Source organism: Cavia porcellus, unplaced genomic scaffold (genome assembly GCF_034190915.1).
Source record: "Cavia porcellus strain 051 isolate PalLab524CR breed Dunkin Hartley unplaced genomic scaffold, mCavPor4.1 scaffold_25, whole genome shotgun sequence".
NCBI lineage: Eukaryota > Metazoa > Chordata > Mammalia > Rodentia > Caviidae > Cavia > Cavia porcellus.
Genome location: NW_026947508.1, coordinates 13,149,094 through 13,167,282, shown reverse-complemented (window position 1 = coordinate 13,167,282; position 18,189 = coordinate 13,149,094). Strand labels below are relative to the sequence as shown.

Here is an 18,189-nt window from a genome sequence, read left to right as displayed (position 1 = left end):
ATGCACTGTAGGGAGTGGCTCAGAATGGCAGCTGCTGCCCTGCCCCTCCCACCTGAGGGCATTTTGTGTGTCAGCCTACGTTTCCCATGACCCTCCCCTTGCCTACAATGCGCATGAGGTAAGCAACTTCCCGCTTCAGCCTACATTTCCCATGATCCTCAGGTCTGCCTACATTACCCATAATCCTCTCCTGCTTACATCATATATCCGGATGTGACGATGACCTATCAGATAACACTCCGTGCCCTCTTCCTGCCCCATTGGCCCGCCTCCACCCTATATAAGTTGTAGCCATTTTAAAAATAAACGAGGTTTGAATGGAATCCCGCCAAGCCTCCGTCTCTCTTTTCTCTTGCCTCCGTCTCTCTTTTCTCTTGCCCTGCCCTTCATCCCCGTTCCCCTCTCCAGGCGAAGGCCCACAGACTGATCCGCGGGATGGATCAATGCACACCTATAGTTTTCTTTGTTGCACTAGCAGACCAGCCCTGTGAAAGTAGCTTTACTTTAAAGATGGTAATGCTAGAGCCTGTCCAAATGGTGCTTGGAACCCTCTAGAGTTAGAGAGAGACGGCTGGCGCTCCTGATGTGATGCTCTGGAGGAGGCAAGAGGGGGTTTACTCCCCTCTAGGGTCTGTGAGGGAGGAAGAGCAAAGAGGGCGTCCACAGGGAGGTCAGATGTGACTTGGTTAAAAGGATATCATCGGCCCAGAGTGATCTGGGCACTCTGCAAGGCTGAGGAAGGAATTCTGCAAATTTGAGCCCAACCTGCTCTTTAGGGAGGCCTTGTCTCAAAATAAAAAAGATCTGGGGATGCAACTCAGTGTGAAGGCTCTGGGTTCACACAATGAGAGAGAGAGAGTAACTGAGGCTCCGTCCTAAGGGGCATCTGAGAGCTGGTGCAGAGCGTCATAGCTGTCTCCCCCGGGGCTGAGGGGACTGGGTATTTGCACACAGCACTGTCCTCCTGTCACTGCCCAGGTCTCCCAGGTAGTGTTAGACTGCATGGGCGGAGCCTCTTTCTGCAGTGTGGAGGCTCCTGGGTAGGCTGCAGGTGCTGAGGCTGGAGCAGGGCTGTGCCCAGCACCATGACAGGAAGCGGGCGAGAGGCGGGTCCACCGCCGCCCTGACCCTGTGTGCCGTGGTGGGGGCAGTGAGGAGGAAAGCCAAGAAGATGCGACAAGACACAGACACAGCCGCTGACAGTGGATGCGGTTGTAGCAGGACCGGACAGCCACCCATGGCCACGGGGGAACCAGAACACAGCTCTGCTGGCTCCCTCCGATCTGCGCTGTGCAGGGTAGCGAGAACAGAATCAAGCACGGCAGTCCTACCTGTGCAGACCATTAAGGCAGACTGGCAGTGCCAGCTGGGCTGCGGAGGTGAGGGGAGGGCCCTCCAGAGGGCTGCCACAGGCTGTGTTTCTGCATCCTTCGAGGATGTATTCAGAGCTGCGAGAACTCTGAGCCTTCCTTGTTCCATCTGTGAGATGGGCTGAGGATAGATTTGAAGTTGGTACCACAGTGACCAGGGCTGTGATTTGTGGCAAGTAGCCAAGGGGTTTTAGATTTCCAACCTCAGTGCCAGGGATGCCACACCAAGATGCTCCAAGATCCACTTAAGCATCAGCAGAGACAGGGTTCTGACCACCAAGAGGGGTCTGGGCAGCTTGGAAGCTGGGCACCCTCACGAGTGGGCACACTCTCACCTTTATTCTTCCTTTCAGTGAGGTGACACTGAGCTCCTGCCCTGAACCAGCTCCTAGGTCGGACACTGGAGATGCCGAGGTGAACAAGACAAAGGGAGCTGGATGGCCACGGCCCTGCTCATGGGGTGTCCATGGAGCCTGGACCCAGTGACTCTAAATGGGAGATAAGTAAAACTCCCCATTCTCACAGCTGATTCCCCACAACTGACCCTGGGGAGAAGCCCTGGCCTGGTGGTCTTCATCACTTCCTGGCTGTATAAACTTGGGCAGGGTAAACTCTGTGCCTCAGTTTCCCCATGTGTGAAAGAGTGAATAACTAACAAAGAGGGTTTTTAAAGAATTAAATTACGGGTCTCTACTCGGCAGGAGTTAGCAGCCGCATTTCCAAGAGCTGATCTATTGGTTTTTCTGGCTGCTTCCCTGAGCCGGCTCACAGCTGTTCCCTCTGTCCAGTGGTCCCGGGGAAGATGTAGTCCACTGGGAATGACAGAGAGTCGAGGGCAGGCCTCGTAGCCACCCCCTGGGTGAGACCCTGACCCCTGGTTCTAGGTAGAATAGAGCCAGAACGTATCACTCGGTGACGAAGGGCTGAGGAATCACGATCAGATAGACCTGGGGTCACCTCCCAGCTCGGCTTCCTCTCAGCTGTGCGACCCCGGGAAGTCTGCTTTGCTTTCGGGGGCTCTAGATTCCTCAGCTTTGAAACTGCGACCCTAGATCGTGTCCTTCACAGGATGGTTGACCATTTGTTGGTGGCTGGGCTGCAAACCACCTCAGGTTCAGTTGTTTGAGACCACAGCCATCTGTGCCTCCCACAGATCTGTGGATCATAGGTTTGGGCGGGATTCAGCCAGATGCATCTTGTGCTGGCTGTGGTTGGGTTTGGTGGGGGTCCTGTGGTCACTGGGTGCTGCTAGCCTAGCCTCACTGACTGGTCAGGTGTTTGACTGGCTGCTATGTGGGGTGACCAGGCCATGTGGCCATCATTGTCCAGAGGCTAGCCTGGGCTTGTCCCCATGGTGGTAGTCTCAGGGTTTGCAACAGATGAGAGAGAAAACCTGCCGCTATATCAAGTGTGTCATTGTTCCAGAGTGGACAAAGAAGTCACGTGACCAGATGCCAAATGAGAAAGGAAGAATCTGGCCAGTTTTGCTGTCTACCTTGGTTGTCTTGAGTATAAAATAAGACAACAGAATTTGAGAGTGATAACGTGTGACTGTAGTCCTGGCTTCTGAGGAGGCTGAGGCAGGAGGACCACTTGATGCCCCGACTTTGAGGCCAACACAGTGAAACTTTGTCTCTTAAAGAAGAAAACACATCTAGTCATAGAGGCGTGCAGCTGTAAGCTCAATGCCTCGGGAGGCTGAAGTAAAAGGATTGAAAGTTTAAGCACAGCCCGGGCCATTTATCAAGACCCTGACTCAAGATAAAAACAAGGATTAGTTGAAAATGAATGCGTGCAGATGAAGAAAGTGACTATGAGCCTTGAGTGTCAATCAATGAATTAGCGATTACATTTCTGTCCTCTAGGATTTTAGAAACAAAAAGGCTGCTGTTATAATTATTCAAAACCACTTAACTCAATAGATATTGAACGGTGTGTTAAACTGTAAGCAGAGCCTGGTCCGTTTCTCTCTGGACTGTGAGGATGCCCAGCCCTCGGCCGGCCACAGCCCTGCAGACTGAGCAAGGAACCGCGGCTCTCTGCTCCCCTGTGGGTCTGCTGACCGCCTGGTGCCGAGAACATTACTCTTTATATTGGTATAAAATCCATGTCTCCACCTCCTCCTTGCTGGTTTATTGTGACCCATATCCCACCTTTCCAACGCCGGAGGCCAGGAGCTATTTGTAGAGGCTTTGCTCCTTTCTTCTGCTCCCAGCTCCCCGTAGGCACCTCCTTCCCCCTGTTTCATCTCCTTCTTTCTGCCCGCAGCCCCGCACCTGCCTGGGGGGCTGCTCCTGGCTGCAGCCACAGCTTCGGGAGACTACTGGGGGGCTGAGGGGGACGGCCGCCAGGCTCCCCCAGGTAAGGATGACGCAGGCAGGCAGAGCCTGTCTGCTGCTCCAAACATGCAACTAAGACACAGCCTAGTTAGTTCTCCCAGGTCCCGCGGGCTGGCTACGCCCCTCTGTAAGGGAAAGGTGCTCCCTGCACCTGGCACTGTCTTGGGGTTTCCAAGGACCTCAGAGCGCTTCAAAGCCCCACTGTCCTCCAATGCAGGAAAGGGCTCAGCGCTTTGAGCCTAGAGACACTCAGATCAGCAAGTCAGTCGATGTGGAATTACCCTTCATTACAAGGGGAAAGCAGACTGTGACAGCCTTGGAACCTGAGTGGTTTTTGTTTGTTTGTTTTTGCAGGACCGTCCTGTGAACCGAGAGAGAGCAAGGCTGTAGCCCCAGCTGTACGCAAATGCTCCGGCTTCCGTGTTTGTTTAGGTAACTCTGCTCTTCCAGACAGCACCTGGGCTGGGTTTTTCTAGTAAATATTGATAGAAGCCCCAGAAAGGAGACAAGAAAACAAAGCACGTTTTATTTATTCTATAAAAAAAAAGAAAGAAAGAAAAGAAACTAATTGGGAAAAAAAATCCACAGGCTCAACAGGAGCGGGGAAGTGTTTAAATAAACCGTGAAACATTCGCTCGGCGGAATATTGTACAACTATTGAAATGATGTTTACTGAGGATTTGTAATAACACAGGAAAATGCTTATTCTAAAATGCTCCGTGAAGAAAGGAAGCAGTCAAATTGTATGCTCAGCACAATCACACCGAGGCAAAAATCGAGCTGAACAAAAACGGCTCGGAAAGCGGGATGGGGGTATGCATTAGGGAGGGGATGCCTTTGGGTGGCAAAATTGTGGTTTTTTTTAAATACATTTCTCTATTTTCCATTTTTTTTTTTCTATAACAGGCAAAGCAAGGCTAGCTTAAAGTATAAGACTTAATTATTATTATTTTTTCCTGAAGAAGATAGAACTCTTTTTGGAAAAGCAAGACGGAGGTCAGGAGACGCCCGGGCTATTAAACAAAGTCTACTGGAAATCCTAGACTCTGACCCCGTGAAAAGACATCATTACCCTGTCATTCAGCTGCATGCTGGATGGGGCGACCGTGACACCCTGGTGTTACGCTGGCTCCCGTCCTTAAGTGTTCAGATGCCGCCTCTCTCCTGGGGGATGTGGCTTGTTCCAAACACGATGTCTGCTTCCCAAGTGCTGGTGTGATTGGATTCTTTCCCTTACACCAAGGCCCGAGCAGAATAGCTGGGCTTTTCCTTTACCTCAGGTGGCCCACGGGGGCAGCAGCCCTGTCCTCCCTTGCTGGCATGGTAAGGCAGGAGGGGGCTTTCCACTTTTAGCCTGTGCATCTCCAGATGTCCGCCGGGGTCCCTGCTCAGATTCCATCCCATCAAGGAGGCTGATCACACTGTTTGAAAGATAATTCCTTCTCCCAGCCTTTCCTTTTAGCATCTACATGACACGGGTTCTAAGTATTTGCCTCTGGGCCTGTTTTATAAAACTGCTTGTTTCTCTCCACTAGGCAGAGATCTACTGTGTCACCAGTGCCTAGAACGGTGCTGGCCCAAATGGTCTATAAATGCTTATTTCACCAGTGAATGGATGGATCCTGACATAGTGGCCCCTGAGGGTCTTCCTAGGTTCCCAAGGCTACCTTGCTTCACTGTGATGCTCTGAACCTGGCTCTGGAGACCCAGGTCAGTGATGATGAGTAAATCAGTAATGATGATCTGTTGTTAAGGCCTATAACCCTGGGTCACTGGGTGGGAATAGTTTGAGCCCATTATAAGGACTCCTCCAGAAAAGCTAGGGCATTGATTAGTGATGTCTGCTGTGGGACTGTCAGGGGTAGACTGGCTGTGCCGTGCACCTCTCATCTCAACCCAGCTGAGTCTCAGCTCTCTCTCCATCATGATAACCACATCCACCATTAACTAGGGGCTGGAAGGAATTTTGCTACCTTCCTCTGACAATCATGTCCTTGGTCCCCACCAAAGCTATGCAGTGGGCTTCCAAATGTTTCCCCAGAGTGTCCCTAGTCTTTCCTGGGTCTGGAATGTTTCTTGAACTTTACCCAGCTTCTCCTCCACCTACTCCTCACCAGAGGACTTCCTTTGGCCCGGGCCCTCAGTCTAGTTGCTCTGGTTTCCTGATGGGTTTGGCCTCCCAAGCACACCCTCCTCCCCTTGGCATCACAATGCCAATGTCTCCTTTGAGTCTCATCTCTGAAGTCCTCTTTCCTGTTCCATCCCTCGGAGGTGCATGCCTGAGTATTCCTCCCCCACGGGGCCAGCCACGGTCCCAGCTGGCTTTTCTTTTCGTCTCTAACCTAGGAGTAAATTGAGCTGTCTCCTCTTCCCCTAACCCTGACGAGAGTTGGTGGCCTTGTGTGGCCCAATAAAAGCTCTCTTCTCATCTCCATGCCAACCTCTTTCTCATTCTGTACTCTAATTCTGCATCTTCTCCAAAGATTCCAGCCCCAGCCCAACACTGGCAGTGGGCATGAGCTCCTGCTGGAACCACATAGGGATTTGGGAAGAACTCTGCAAAGACATTGAGGTCCAAAGCATTGCTCTCTCCTCCTCTGTCAGGCCCTGTCCCATGTGCTTCCCACGTCCCCTGCTCTAGGATGGGGCCAAGACCTTTGTCTCTTTGCAGGGACTGAGGGCTATGGGGATAGAATGGACAGTGTCCTCTCACTCCCTACTGGGAAGAATGCATACTTCCTGAGGCTGGATCTCCCCCATTTCACAATTTACCAAACATGATGTGAAAGGAACCTCTGGATGCTCCGGTGGAACCTTCCAGCTCTACAGCTCCCTGATGGGCCGGCCCCTCCCTGGTCCTCTCGTGACAGATGAACCTAATCAGGTGACCACAAGGCACAGGGAGGGCCAGTCCTGCCATGCTCTCCCCCATGCTCTCTCTCCGCCACTGGTGGTGGTGTCCTCACTTCCAGACAGAGGCTGGGTCAACTGAAAGGATTTTGAGGTCCAGGGCAAGAATGTTGGGGTCTGGGAGCAGTGGACATGAGCCGTGGCCCAGGAAGAAGGTGGCCTTGCATGGTTTCGGCTCCTCCCTTTCCTGAGACTTCATCGTTTATAGACTCAACCATGTTCTGTGTGGACCCCTATGAGAAGGTGACTAGTTTCTCCTCCTTCCAGGAAACAATTCCAGGGAACAAGAAAAACTGGGCGTGGATCAATTTACTCAGCAGACAAAAGTGACCGTGGGCTCCTCCAACTCAGCCAATCCACAGCTTCAACCCTCTCTTTTCTGCAGCTCCTCCTGGTCCTGCCCAAACCACCTCCCTTGATTTCCCCCCAGGTGCCCCAGGTGCTTCTGAGTACATTAAAGGTGGGGCCCAGTAATCTGTGTTTAGAAAGGGGCACTGGCCCATGTTCAGAGGGAACAGCTTCAGGGGCCTCTGAGGACACCTAGAGCTGTGGTTGGCTAAGCCACTGTGCTAAGGTTTATCACAGCGAGTCCTGCCGAGGGGCTGCTAGACCCTGGTCTGAGGCACATGGGGGCCAGGCAGGGTCAGGACAGTGGGCAGGAGGGTGCCCCGTGGGGATGGGAAGTGCTGCAGCTCCTTGGGCACAAACCTGGGTGAGATGTGGTCGGCCAGGAAGCAGAGGGTGCGGCGGCGCCCCACACAGTAGATGCGGGTGTCCACCACCGCGCACAGGAAGGCATCCGGATAAGGCGTCCGCCACGTCGCGCACTCATACCAGAGCAGCGTGCCCGCGCTGCAGCGGTACACACTGATGCCCAGGCTGCGGTTCAGGTCAAAGCGGTACAGGAAGCCGTTGACGGCCACCATCTCGGCCGTGCGGTCCTTGCTGCCACCTGTGGGGCTGGCCCGCCAGCGTTGGCCCTGGACTGAGAAACGGAGCAGCAGATAGCGCAGGCTGCCCCCTGTGACAAAGATCTCATCGGCGCACACCGTGGCTGTGTGTGCCAGGGCAAACGTGTCACTGGGGAGTGGCGGGGCAAAGGTCCAGTGGTCCAGGCGAGGGTCGTAGCGCTCCACTGTGTTCAGGCACTCGCCCCCAATGGCGTACAAGTAGCCATCCAGGGCCACCAGCTGGCAGTGCGGCCGGGCCTGGTTTAGCGAACTCACCTCGCTCCAGATCCCCGTCAATGGGTTGTAGCAGAAGACACGGTTGGAGGGCTGGTGCCCTGGCCCCTGGCAGCCAGACACCACGAAGAGATAATTGAACAGGCTGCAGACAGCACATCCCCGGGTCACAGCCTCCGGGGGCAGTTGGGCCAATGGGTACCAGGCATCCTGCTCGTCGTCATAGCAACAGAGGCGGCCACAGTCTTCCTGGGGGCACATGTCGGCTACCACCAGGCACTTGCGGCCAAGGAGCCGTTGCCGGAGGATCAGCTCCCGCTCTGCACCACTCAGGCACCCGTAGATGTCCGGGCTGCGGAGCACCTGGAGGTAGTTGTCACTCATCAGCTTGTAGACCGCTTCCTTGAGGGCCTGCAGGTCCTGCTTCTTGGCCCAGGTCAGCACCTCGTAGCAGTTGCCCAGATCCAGGCAGATGTCCAGGCTGGAGGCGGGACTGAGGGGAATGTGGAAGAAATTGGTCCTAGCCACCAGCTCTATGTGGGGTTCCCCGCTGCACTCGGATGGACCAGGCAGGATATTCTGGGCTGGTTGGGCTGCAGCAGGTTCCCGGAAGCCTTCGGGCTGGAGCTGGAGCTCTGGATTCTCCGCGATCTGCAGGAGACTCTTCTTCCTGCTGACGGCGTGGGCAGAGGGTGACATTTCCGGTTGCGGGGAAGCCGTTGCTTTGTCCCCATTTTCTGTGTCACCAGCTTTGTCTCCTGAGGATGTTCCGGTTCCCAGGGGCTCTAGCACTGGCCCAGGGGAGGGAGGTTCAGCCAGCATTGCTGTCCTGGAGGCCAGCCTGGATGTGGCCCGGGAAGTAGACTCTACATAGTAATCATACACTTTACCCTTCAGCTGGAGCCCTGACCTCTCCGCCTTCTGAATGAAATTCTCTTCCATCCGGACCCATGCCATGGATGAGAAGGTATAGAAAGCATTAGTGGCCCCCTCCTGCTGCTGCATGGCCAAACCCAGCTCCGAGGCAGCCTGGAGCATCCTGGGCTCTTCCCTGTTTATCTCTGTCACACGGCTAAAGATCCAGTTCTGGTTCATGTCACCGCTCCCTTCTGTGGGGGCCACCCAGCCCTCAGTGGGCCCCAGCTCCTCTGGCTCTGGTTGCTCTGGGGGTCTACCGTCTGGCCATGCAATACGCTTGCCACCCCCACAGCTGCTGTCCACTGCAGCGGCAAGTCCAGCTGAAGAATTGCAGGGAGGGGTGGGCTTACCGCCAACAGCTGTTCCAGCCTCTTGGCCACAGCAGCAAAGAGACTCCTGTTCAGAGCCCGAGCACTGCCCACCTTTACTAGAGGGCTTCCCGTCTCTGCAAGTGGCTCCTGGGTCCAGGACGCAGGGACCCCCTGGGTCCTCCCAGCTGCAGCCCCGTGGTGCTCCAGCCCCGTGGCTGGCTCTCTTACGTTTCGGCCGCCTCTGGAGCGTCCCTGGAGAAGCGCTCTGGACAGGCTGGCTGGAGCCCTCTGCTTCCTTCTCACTTCTGGTCTCGATGTTCCCACCCTTCTGCAGTGCCCGAGCAGGCCTGGACTTGTACAGTCTGTAGGCCGCTGTCACCAGGAACAGCACAACAGCGGACAGCACCACCTTGCCCATCAGCTGCATGTCCAAATGCCAGTCCTGCGCCTCCGCTCCTCTGGGGAGCATGCTTCTCACGTTGACCCAGGCCCCCGGAATGTCAAGAATCCGATTAATGATTGCCCAATAAGGACCAGTTCCTGGATCCTGCTGGGCCAAGTGGGAGGGCGTCCTGGGCTGGCTGGGGCCAGCTAGCAAAAGAGTTGGAGCAAAGGTGACTTTGAGTTGGCACAGAGTAGTCACTGGGGCCAGGGATGGCAGACCTCAGCGGACAGCCTCCTGGGATCCTTCCCTGGGGGTGGACGAAACCTGCCCAGAGGCTCAGCCGGCGATCAACCACCTGAGGCCGCAAACTGGCCTGCAGCTGGGCGAGGTTACAAATGTCCAGCCTGCACTTAAAAAAGGAGGACACTCTTAACCAGTCACCTCATGCCAGGAAACGCATAGGGTTGGTTAGTCTACCTGTGTGCTTTGTTTTCTCTTTTGCAAATCGCTGCAATTGGCTGGCTTGGGTGTGGCGAGCCAGGCAGCCATGGATTCAGGTAGGTGTGGTGGGGGATGGGTCCTTTCCCAGTGTTGGGGTCAGCATTTAGCTGGTCAAGCAAGGACACAGCAGGGAGGCTAGAGCCAGGGCCTGCGGCCAAGCCACCTGACCTGCTCCTGACTACCTCTGTCCTCCTTTCTTGCCTGGCTGGTTTTTGCTGAGAAGTGGGTGGAGAAAAGACATTGCATTAGCACTCAGAGAAGAGTAGGACGCATCTTCTCTCCTTAGGTGGTGACAGCCAAGGGCAGACCGGCACCCCACCAACCTCACCCAACCCCCATATCACCAGTGCAGCAGATCCTGGAGCCAAAGTACAGGGCTCTGCCACCTGCCAGCTGTGACTGTGGGCACTGTCCTGAAGCCTCAGTAAACATCAGTGTCCAGTCTCCTTCCTCGGCCTCCTCATCACACGCCCTGGTCCTGGCATTAATCATTAGCAGTTGGTTCTGCTGAAGCACAGAGCTCATTCTGCCCCTTCCCTGGCCAACGTCCTCCAGGGGTGCCCGGTGGACAGTGCAGGGGTCTCAAGCTCTCACTCCCTACTGGGGCCAGCAGGCAAAGTCACGTGAGGACTCCCACCCAGCCAAGGGTGCCAGGGACCCGGCCAGCTGAGCAGTCAGGCAGTCACATGCTCAATCTCCATTTTTAAGTGTCACTTAGTTGAAAAACAAAAATAAAAACCGCTCTGGGGCTCTTGGGAGCAAACACGCACCGGAAGAATTTGGTGCTGAAGACTTTGACCTTGGGAGAAAGTCCTGACTCCTTTGCAAGTGTTTCCTGTCCTCTATATTCCAGCCTCAGTTTACCCTTTTGAATTGCTAACTCTCAGCAGGCCGGGCTTCCTTAGATTTGCTGGTGGACATCCTTCCAGCCCATCAGAGTCAGGTCAAAGGCTATGGCGTCCCTGTTCCCCATCCTCCCAAATCAACGTGTCCTTCACTGGGCCTCTCTCTCTCCAGGCTCCTCTTCTATCTTTTAGCACCTCTGCTGTCACTAAGTGGCCCATGCACAGCATCTATCTTCTGCTGGAGCCTGCTCTGGGCTCACCTGTGAAATATGAAACACACAGGCACCTGCAAGCTGAGGCCACCAGTGTAGACCAGGCCTTCATTGGGGGGACCTGGGAGACTTGAATTTGAGGCTCACAGCTCCTTTAGGGGATAGAAAGTTGCTTCTGCTTCTTGGCAGTGTAACAGGATCTCTGATAGCCTCTCAATTTGCTTGTAAATGAGGACTTCAGTCCTCTGAAGATTCTAAGTTTAGAGTTTTACAGAGCTGAGTTTATCTGACAGGTAATACTTGGTCTGTCCCCTGATGCCTGGAAGGCGGGGATGGCTGAGAGTTTCCCCTGGTGCTCAGTGAGCTCTGCTTCCTACCTAGCCAGGAGAATAAGGGAGGATCAGAGTGCGTCCTCGATGCTGTGGAGAAATCAAGTCATTTAATCCTCCTAGCAATCTGGGAAGGGTGGTGTTTCTACTTGGAACCAATGCTTCTGGGTGCCCACAAAAGCCCCAGGGGCGCAGGAGGCAATCTGGGAGATCAGAAGACACAGGCCAGCCCTGGTGAACTTAGTTCCATAACTCAAAAGCTGGGACCTCGGACCTCCTCTTAACGGTCAATCAAGCCATGGAGTCTCTTCTAGGAGAGATTAATGAGGTGATCTATCAGAATCCAAAAGAAAAAAATTCTGGATAGATTCAGAACTGGATAAGGGAGGTCAGCATAGACTGACTGATTCAACAAATATCACCAGATGCCCCCACGCACCAGGTCGTATGCTGGGATGCAGTCACAAAGGTTGAAGGGGCAGCTGTGGCCTGCTCCCCGGGGAGACCTGGGGAGACCTGGGGAGACCGTGGTGCAGTTGAGGAAGAAGCTGAGCGAGGAGAAGGCGGAGTGGGGAGAAACAGAGCCCGAGTCACACTGGGACAGCACAGTGCGGGGAGGCGGCTGGTATGGAAGGAACGGAGCAAGTGAGGGGGCGAAACGGCGAGGAAGAGGAGCCCAGGGCCTCTCGGAGCTGTGACAGAGCCCCGGGACCTCCAGGCTGGATCTCGGGCCGAGTGCAGGGCAGGTGTGCGGGAGGCCCTGGCGACCTTCCTGTGTTTCAGGACAAAAGTGACACTTGCAAGGCAGGTGAGCACAGGGGAAGCCTGCACTAACCAGCCACCTTCCCTTCCAGGTCTCCACAACCCACCACCCACCATTGCTTGCAGATGTGTTTTATTGTAATTCAGGGACGCAGAGACACACAGGCCCCGAGGTGACTGCAGTTCAGAAGCTGGTTACAGTTCCTGAGAGGAGAGGGCACACAGGTGCCATGCAGGACACCCCGGAAGGCAGAGGGAATGAGGGGGCAGCAAGGGTAAAGGCCTCTATAGCCATCTGTGGGGAGGAATGGGAGAGGCAGGGTCAGCAGATTTAGGATTAGGGAGCGTGAACAACTTGAGCCACCCGGGCTATCTTCATCTGCCTGGTCTCTGGGCCTGGCCAGGCCAATAGTGGCCAGAGGGTTAGAGAAGGAGGTGGTTGGGGAGTGCACTCTGGATTTGTTGGTTTGCATATGGAAAATCTGTTTCCTGGGTGAGTCAGGAACTAGCTAACCTCAGGGCTGGGTTAGGCCCCATGAGGGGCCTAAATCAGAGAGGCCCCTGATGCTGGATCTGAAAGAAGGAAAGAAAGAAAGAAAGAAAGAAAGAAAGAGAGAGAGAGAGAGAGAGAGAGAGAAAGAAAGAAAGAAAGAAAGAAAGAAAGAAAGAAAGAACAGAGGGCCAGATGATCAGGGGCTCTGGGGTCCGGAGAGGCAGAGTCCTTCCTGAGAGACCTCTTAGGTCTCGTCCCAGCTGCAGGTGAAGATGACAGGGCCCCTGGCTGACTCCAGACTCCACAAATCACAACCTTTTTTTTTTTCTTCCAGTCTCTGTTTGGAAAAACTGAAATGAACAAATGAAGACAGGAGTAAAATTAAAAGATAATTGGAAGTCTATATTGCGCTTCTGCAAATGTGCCTGCCCGCTGCCAATCTGGGCTCTCTGATAAATTGAGACTCTTCTGCAGCTCCGGGGGTGGGTAACACGGGCAGAGGCGGATGCGTGCTGTGCAAATCAACACACCCATCATCGAGTGATCAGCTTTGCATTCCGCTGTGCCAGGGCCTCATACTGGCCAGGCCAGGTCTGAGTTTTCTCAGATGGAGGCTGACTCCAGGGGCCGGGGCCGGTGAGGCCCTCAGCAGTGGGCTGAGACTGGAGGAGGCCGGCTCCAGCATCCTGGGAGAGGAATCCGTGCAGAGAAAGGCACAGGCCTCAGCGGGAAGATTCAGGTGTGTGGCCTTGAACATACTTGCCCTCATCCATGTTTGCACATTCGTGTATACACACCCAAGTATGATGCACACCTGTGTGTGTGCGTGATAATATACTTACACCCACCCACAGGTGAGGGAAGGCATCTTCTTTTTTGATACGAGGGTCAGAGACAAGAAGATGACGGTTTGACCCAGCCAGGTGTCCCGTGATTCAGTTCCAGCTACACTGAACCAGGGGGAGAGCAAATGCAGTCCAGCTAGGACCAGAACACCGCACTTCTGTGCATCGGAAAGGTGCTCTGTGCTGTTTGGTGTGGTTTTCACCCTAGCCCTTGGGCTCTTGCTTGGATAAATGCTCCTTGGTTCGTATTGGGCTTCAGTCCATGCAGCATTTCATCTCTAGCTAGAGGCTATTCTCCTGTCAGTGCTGCAGTGCTGAGCTATTTCCCTTCTGGGTGATAAATCGCCACTTCTGAGCTCTGCCAGTTTGGCTGCTGTTCCCCATTACCTCCACAGTCCTCCCCACCATTCTTGAATTTCAAGTCAGCGTCTGGCATTGCAAGGTGTGAGTGTGTGCCATCAGCCCATTTTATAGCTGAGAATGTTAAGTCTCCTAGAGGCACGGTGACCTTCTTTTCCAAAGTCCCACAGCTTGGAGTGGCATGCAAGGGGAGCTCAAGATAATCTTCTCTTTGACCTTGGACCCAGCACCCAGCACCTTCACCAAAGTGGGGGGCACAGAGATTGTTCTTCAAAGAGATGAATTACTGTTAAGCAGTAACAGGGATAAGCAGAGACGGGTGCAGGTGATAGCAGGATCTAGAGGAGGGCGAGCTTCAGCTCTGGGAAGGGCATCTGGTCTAGAAAGAGAGTTTCGAAGGCTCGGAACTGCCAACGGCACGGAGAAATGTCCTACTTACAATTGCCAGCACACAGACCATTAGGAAATGGAATAATGGCGAGCCCTACGTGCCTGTGAATTTGATGCGGAAATTGAATGTGAAACAAACCTGGGTGCTGTCTGACATGGCAGCACGTGTCCTGAGTTTTGCCTCTTGGAGTAGAATGAACTTCAGACAAGAAAGAGTCATGAGCTCTACCTGTGGAGAGCGGCTGCCACAGTGGGCTCGGGGCCAAGCCAGAGTGACAGTAATAACATCAGGACAGTCTAGTGTCCATTAAGGGCTTCTTTGAGTCCTGCCCTGGCTCAGCAAGGCTGCAGGTACAGTCTCTAACCTTCCAGCTACTTTGTAAAGTGGTTAAGACTTACCCGTTCTACAGATAAAGAATCAAGGCTCAGATTCTTGTCCAAGGCTAGGTCTGTTTTAACCCCAAAGTTAATTTTTTCCCCAGGACCAAGGATTGAATGCAGGGACTTTGCACTGAGCTACATTTCAGTATTTTTTAATGTGTTATGTATTTGTATTTTTTGTATCATGCAATCAATCACTAAATGTCTAACTTTCCCAGGGTGGGTTCAAATTTGGATCCTGTCACCTCACTCTCAGAGCGCTGGGGTTACAGGTGTGTGCCACCATGCCCACTCAGTAACCCCTGCCATTCTATAAAGCATCACCCCGGGGCTGGATAGCAGGGCTGTAGATCCACACCAGTCTAAAACATCAGGGTCACCATGGTAGCTGGACCCCAGGTGATTCCTGGGAGGCGCTATGAACACTGGCATCCTCAGTGCCCCGCCCACCCAAGATCCCCAAACTTGATCACCTCAGTGACCTCTTGACATCTGAGCTCCTGTGTGGCTCCTGGCTGAGGTCACTACTTAGGATGCAAATCTTCTCTGAGCCTCTGTTTTCTTTTTTATCCAATGAGCACCATCTGTCTTCTGGGTCGTTGTCACAAAACACATTAGGATGTCTGGGGAAAACCCTGGTACTTAGCAGGGAGTTGATAAGTTTTTGTTTTTATGGTTGTTTTTGGTGGTGATTCTGGATATTGAACCCCAGGCCTTCATAATGAATTATAAACTCAGTTTTTTTATTATTTTACATTTTGAGACATAGTCTTACAGAGTTGCCCGGGCTGGGCTTGAAGTTGTGATCCTTCTGCCTCGGCCTCCCAGAGTGCTGGTGTTACAGGCTTGCATGATCACACCCAGATGAGTGTCTTTGTGTTTGCTCTGCAGTGCTGGGGTCCAGCCCTGGCCTTCATGCATGTTAGGCAACCACTCTCTGGCTAAGCTTCACTGAGCCCCCATAAGTGTTTTACGCCCAGGTCCTAACAGAAGCAACGTGGTCACGTGCAGACAGTGTGCCTGGTCCTCAGGTAGCTTCTGTCATTAATGTGACTTTGACAGCCTGTGTCCTCAGGAAAAAACCCAGCCAGCCTGGAAGAAGGAACCGATCACTTGTGCAAAGTCACACAGGAGAGAACCAGCAGACTTAGGTTCCAACCCAGAGCCAGCAGGGCTGCCACCTCCTGGTCTCGAGGTCTCTCCTTCGTGACAGTGTTCCTGAAGGTGGCCAGCTCTGCTGTGGCCGTCCAACTGCAGCCAGCTCCCCAGGCCTGGCTGTTCGAGGAGCCCCATCCTAGGAGCTCATGTCTCCCATCAGCCCTTCCTAACTTTTTGCCAGCTTCCTTCCTGAGCCACTGCTAGCTGGCTCCAGATGATCCGCGGCTTCCTGTGGCCTCTCCAATCAAATCTAAATGCCCTGCCTGTTCTCCAAGGTCCCCTGGACCCCCAGTCTCATTTGTCACTATTCCCAAACAGCCGTTCTGCTCCAGCCAAGCTTATCTGTTCACTATCCCCTTGTCCCTGTTGTCACATGGGCCATTTCTTGGCCTTGTGGAGCTCTCTCCTGCACCTGCCACACTGCTCACTTTTCTTTCTGGTACTGGACGTCAAACTTCAGGACCTTGCGCTTGCCAGGCGGGCACTTGTGTCACTGAGCTATATCTCCAGCCCCGCTGTCCATGTTTACAGAACCCCTGATGGACACAGGCCTGTCCTCGGGGATGCAGGGCAGGCCAAAAGCTCCTCCTCACTCATGCTGGGCACCAGGTCCCGCAGAGCATCTTCTGGAAGCTATGGACCCTGGTGGAAAGCAGACCACTTACAATGGAAATAGTTTAGTTAATTGGTATAAGACCAAAGCAGCCAGCTAGGGGAGAGCCTGGCATGTGGGGCGCTCCCCGTATTAATGAGCACTGAAATAAGAAGAGACAGTAAACTTGGACTTTGACCAGGAAAGGGAGGGGCCACCACCTATTAAACTGAGTTTTGAGGAATTTGAAATATTGTGCAGTGAACTTCCTCTACAACTGGAATGCAGGGCTGCCTCTCTCAAGAGAGTCCCTTCCTGCTAAATTCCTGAGTGCCGAGGAACTTATAATGCAACATAACCAGTTTTCTTTCTAAGATCCCAGTGTACTGCAAACACCCTGTTAAAGAGCTGGGCTGGAACCCATGAGTTCCAACTGACCAGGTTTTTAACCTCACAGAGTGACCCATGATAGGTGTCCAATAAACAAGCAATTCCTGTGCCCCTCTTAACCTGTAAGTGACACTAAATCAAGGAGGCCATGTAGTAACCCAATCAGCCAAGATCCCTCTTGAAATCCAGGAGCTTTTCTCCTCCTTGTGTCCTATAAAATGTCCCTAGCCTCTTTCTCTGGTCCATGACTTTATTCTTCAGCATTCTGTGGAACCACGAACCCCATATGTACATAATAACAACGTGACTCCCCATGCAGGTTCTGGATGGCTCCAGGCCCCCGAGGTCCTGCTAATAAAACCCTGAGCTACAGGAAGCAGACTGAGCTCTTGGGAGCTGAACTTTGGATTGGTTTATGTGGTGAGGAGTAAGCCAGATGAGGAGGTGCATTAAAGTGTGAGCTTTTACTCCATTGCAAAAAAAAAAAAAAAAAGCCTATCAAACAAGTTGAACATTGCTTTGTGACCTTTGGGCCTCAGTGTCTTCATCTGTAAAATGGGGCCCATAGGCTTGCTTCTGGATAAGCTGTCAGTGCTCCTGTGAGGTTACAGTACATTGAGGACCATCCTGCCATTTGGACCCCACATCCTGGGAGACCACCAGCAGTTCGGGAGGCGGAGACCCTCAGCAGTGGGGGATAAGAGTCAGGGACCCTGGCAGTGTGGGAGAGGAGGAGGGTGGGCCTTGCCTCCAGGAGCTGAAGCAGCCCTGAGCAGGGACCCCAGTCCGGTCTAGGCTGGAGGCGCAGAGCTGGTTACTGGCTCTGGAGAGCAGGGCAGGTTTGCGTTCCACAACCCTGAGCCTCTAAATGGAGCTAACTCAGCGCAGCGGGGGTCTGGCTGGCCCATTAGAGCCGCTCTGGCTGATTGCGAATCAATGCTTTGCAAAGAGACAGCTGCCCAGGCGGAGGTGGTCAGAGAAGCAGACCATGGGGCAGGGGGATATGGGGCTAGGAGTGGGGGTAGGGGAGCAGGAGGAGGTGGGACCTGGGCCTAGGCTCCCCACTTGCTCACGGGAGGCAGGCTGGTCTCCTTGGGGCTTGCATCCATGATGTACCTGGTTTTGAGGATGGAGAAACAGAGAACTCGTAGCTTTACTGGGCACCTACTATGTGCCAGGCCTAGGCTAGGAGCTTCTCGTTCTGTGTCAGCTCATCCATGGTACTGGCTTGAGTCATGGCCTACCTAACAGGGGCAGGCAGAAGGGACCACTGGCTTCTGGGTGCAGGAAGAGAAGGCCCACTGTGCTATCTCCTCCTCTCCGTCTCCCCGGGTAGTAATCTTGGCAGCCGCCTCTCTCTCAGGTGGGACCCGGGCACCCAGGTTAGGAATTACTGTGACTATAACCTGATGTCTGAGGAAGCCATGAAATCTCCAGCTTTGCTGGGTGCAGAAGGTGGTGTTAATAATGTCCTAGACTAATATAAAGGTCACTAGGTTGGAAGTGATAGCGCC

At 53.6% G+C, this 18,189-nt stretch overlaps 1 protein-coding gene across 1 annotated transcript; it reads right to left on the bottom strand.

The window, feature by feature from the left end:
- Positions 1–4,213: 4,213 nt before the first annotated feature.
- Klhdc7a (kelch domain containing 7A) lies at positions 4,214–9,862 on the bottom strand. Its single transcript, XM_013154185.3, has one exon. It carries the CDS (start codon positions 9,499–9,501, stop codon positions 7,225–7,227), a length of 2,277 nt encoding a protein of 758 aa, XP_013009639.1. The 5' UTR covers positions 9,502–9,862; the 3' UTR covers positions 4,214–7,224.
- Positions 9,863–18,189: the final 8,327 nt, after the last annotated feature.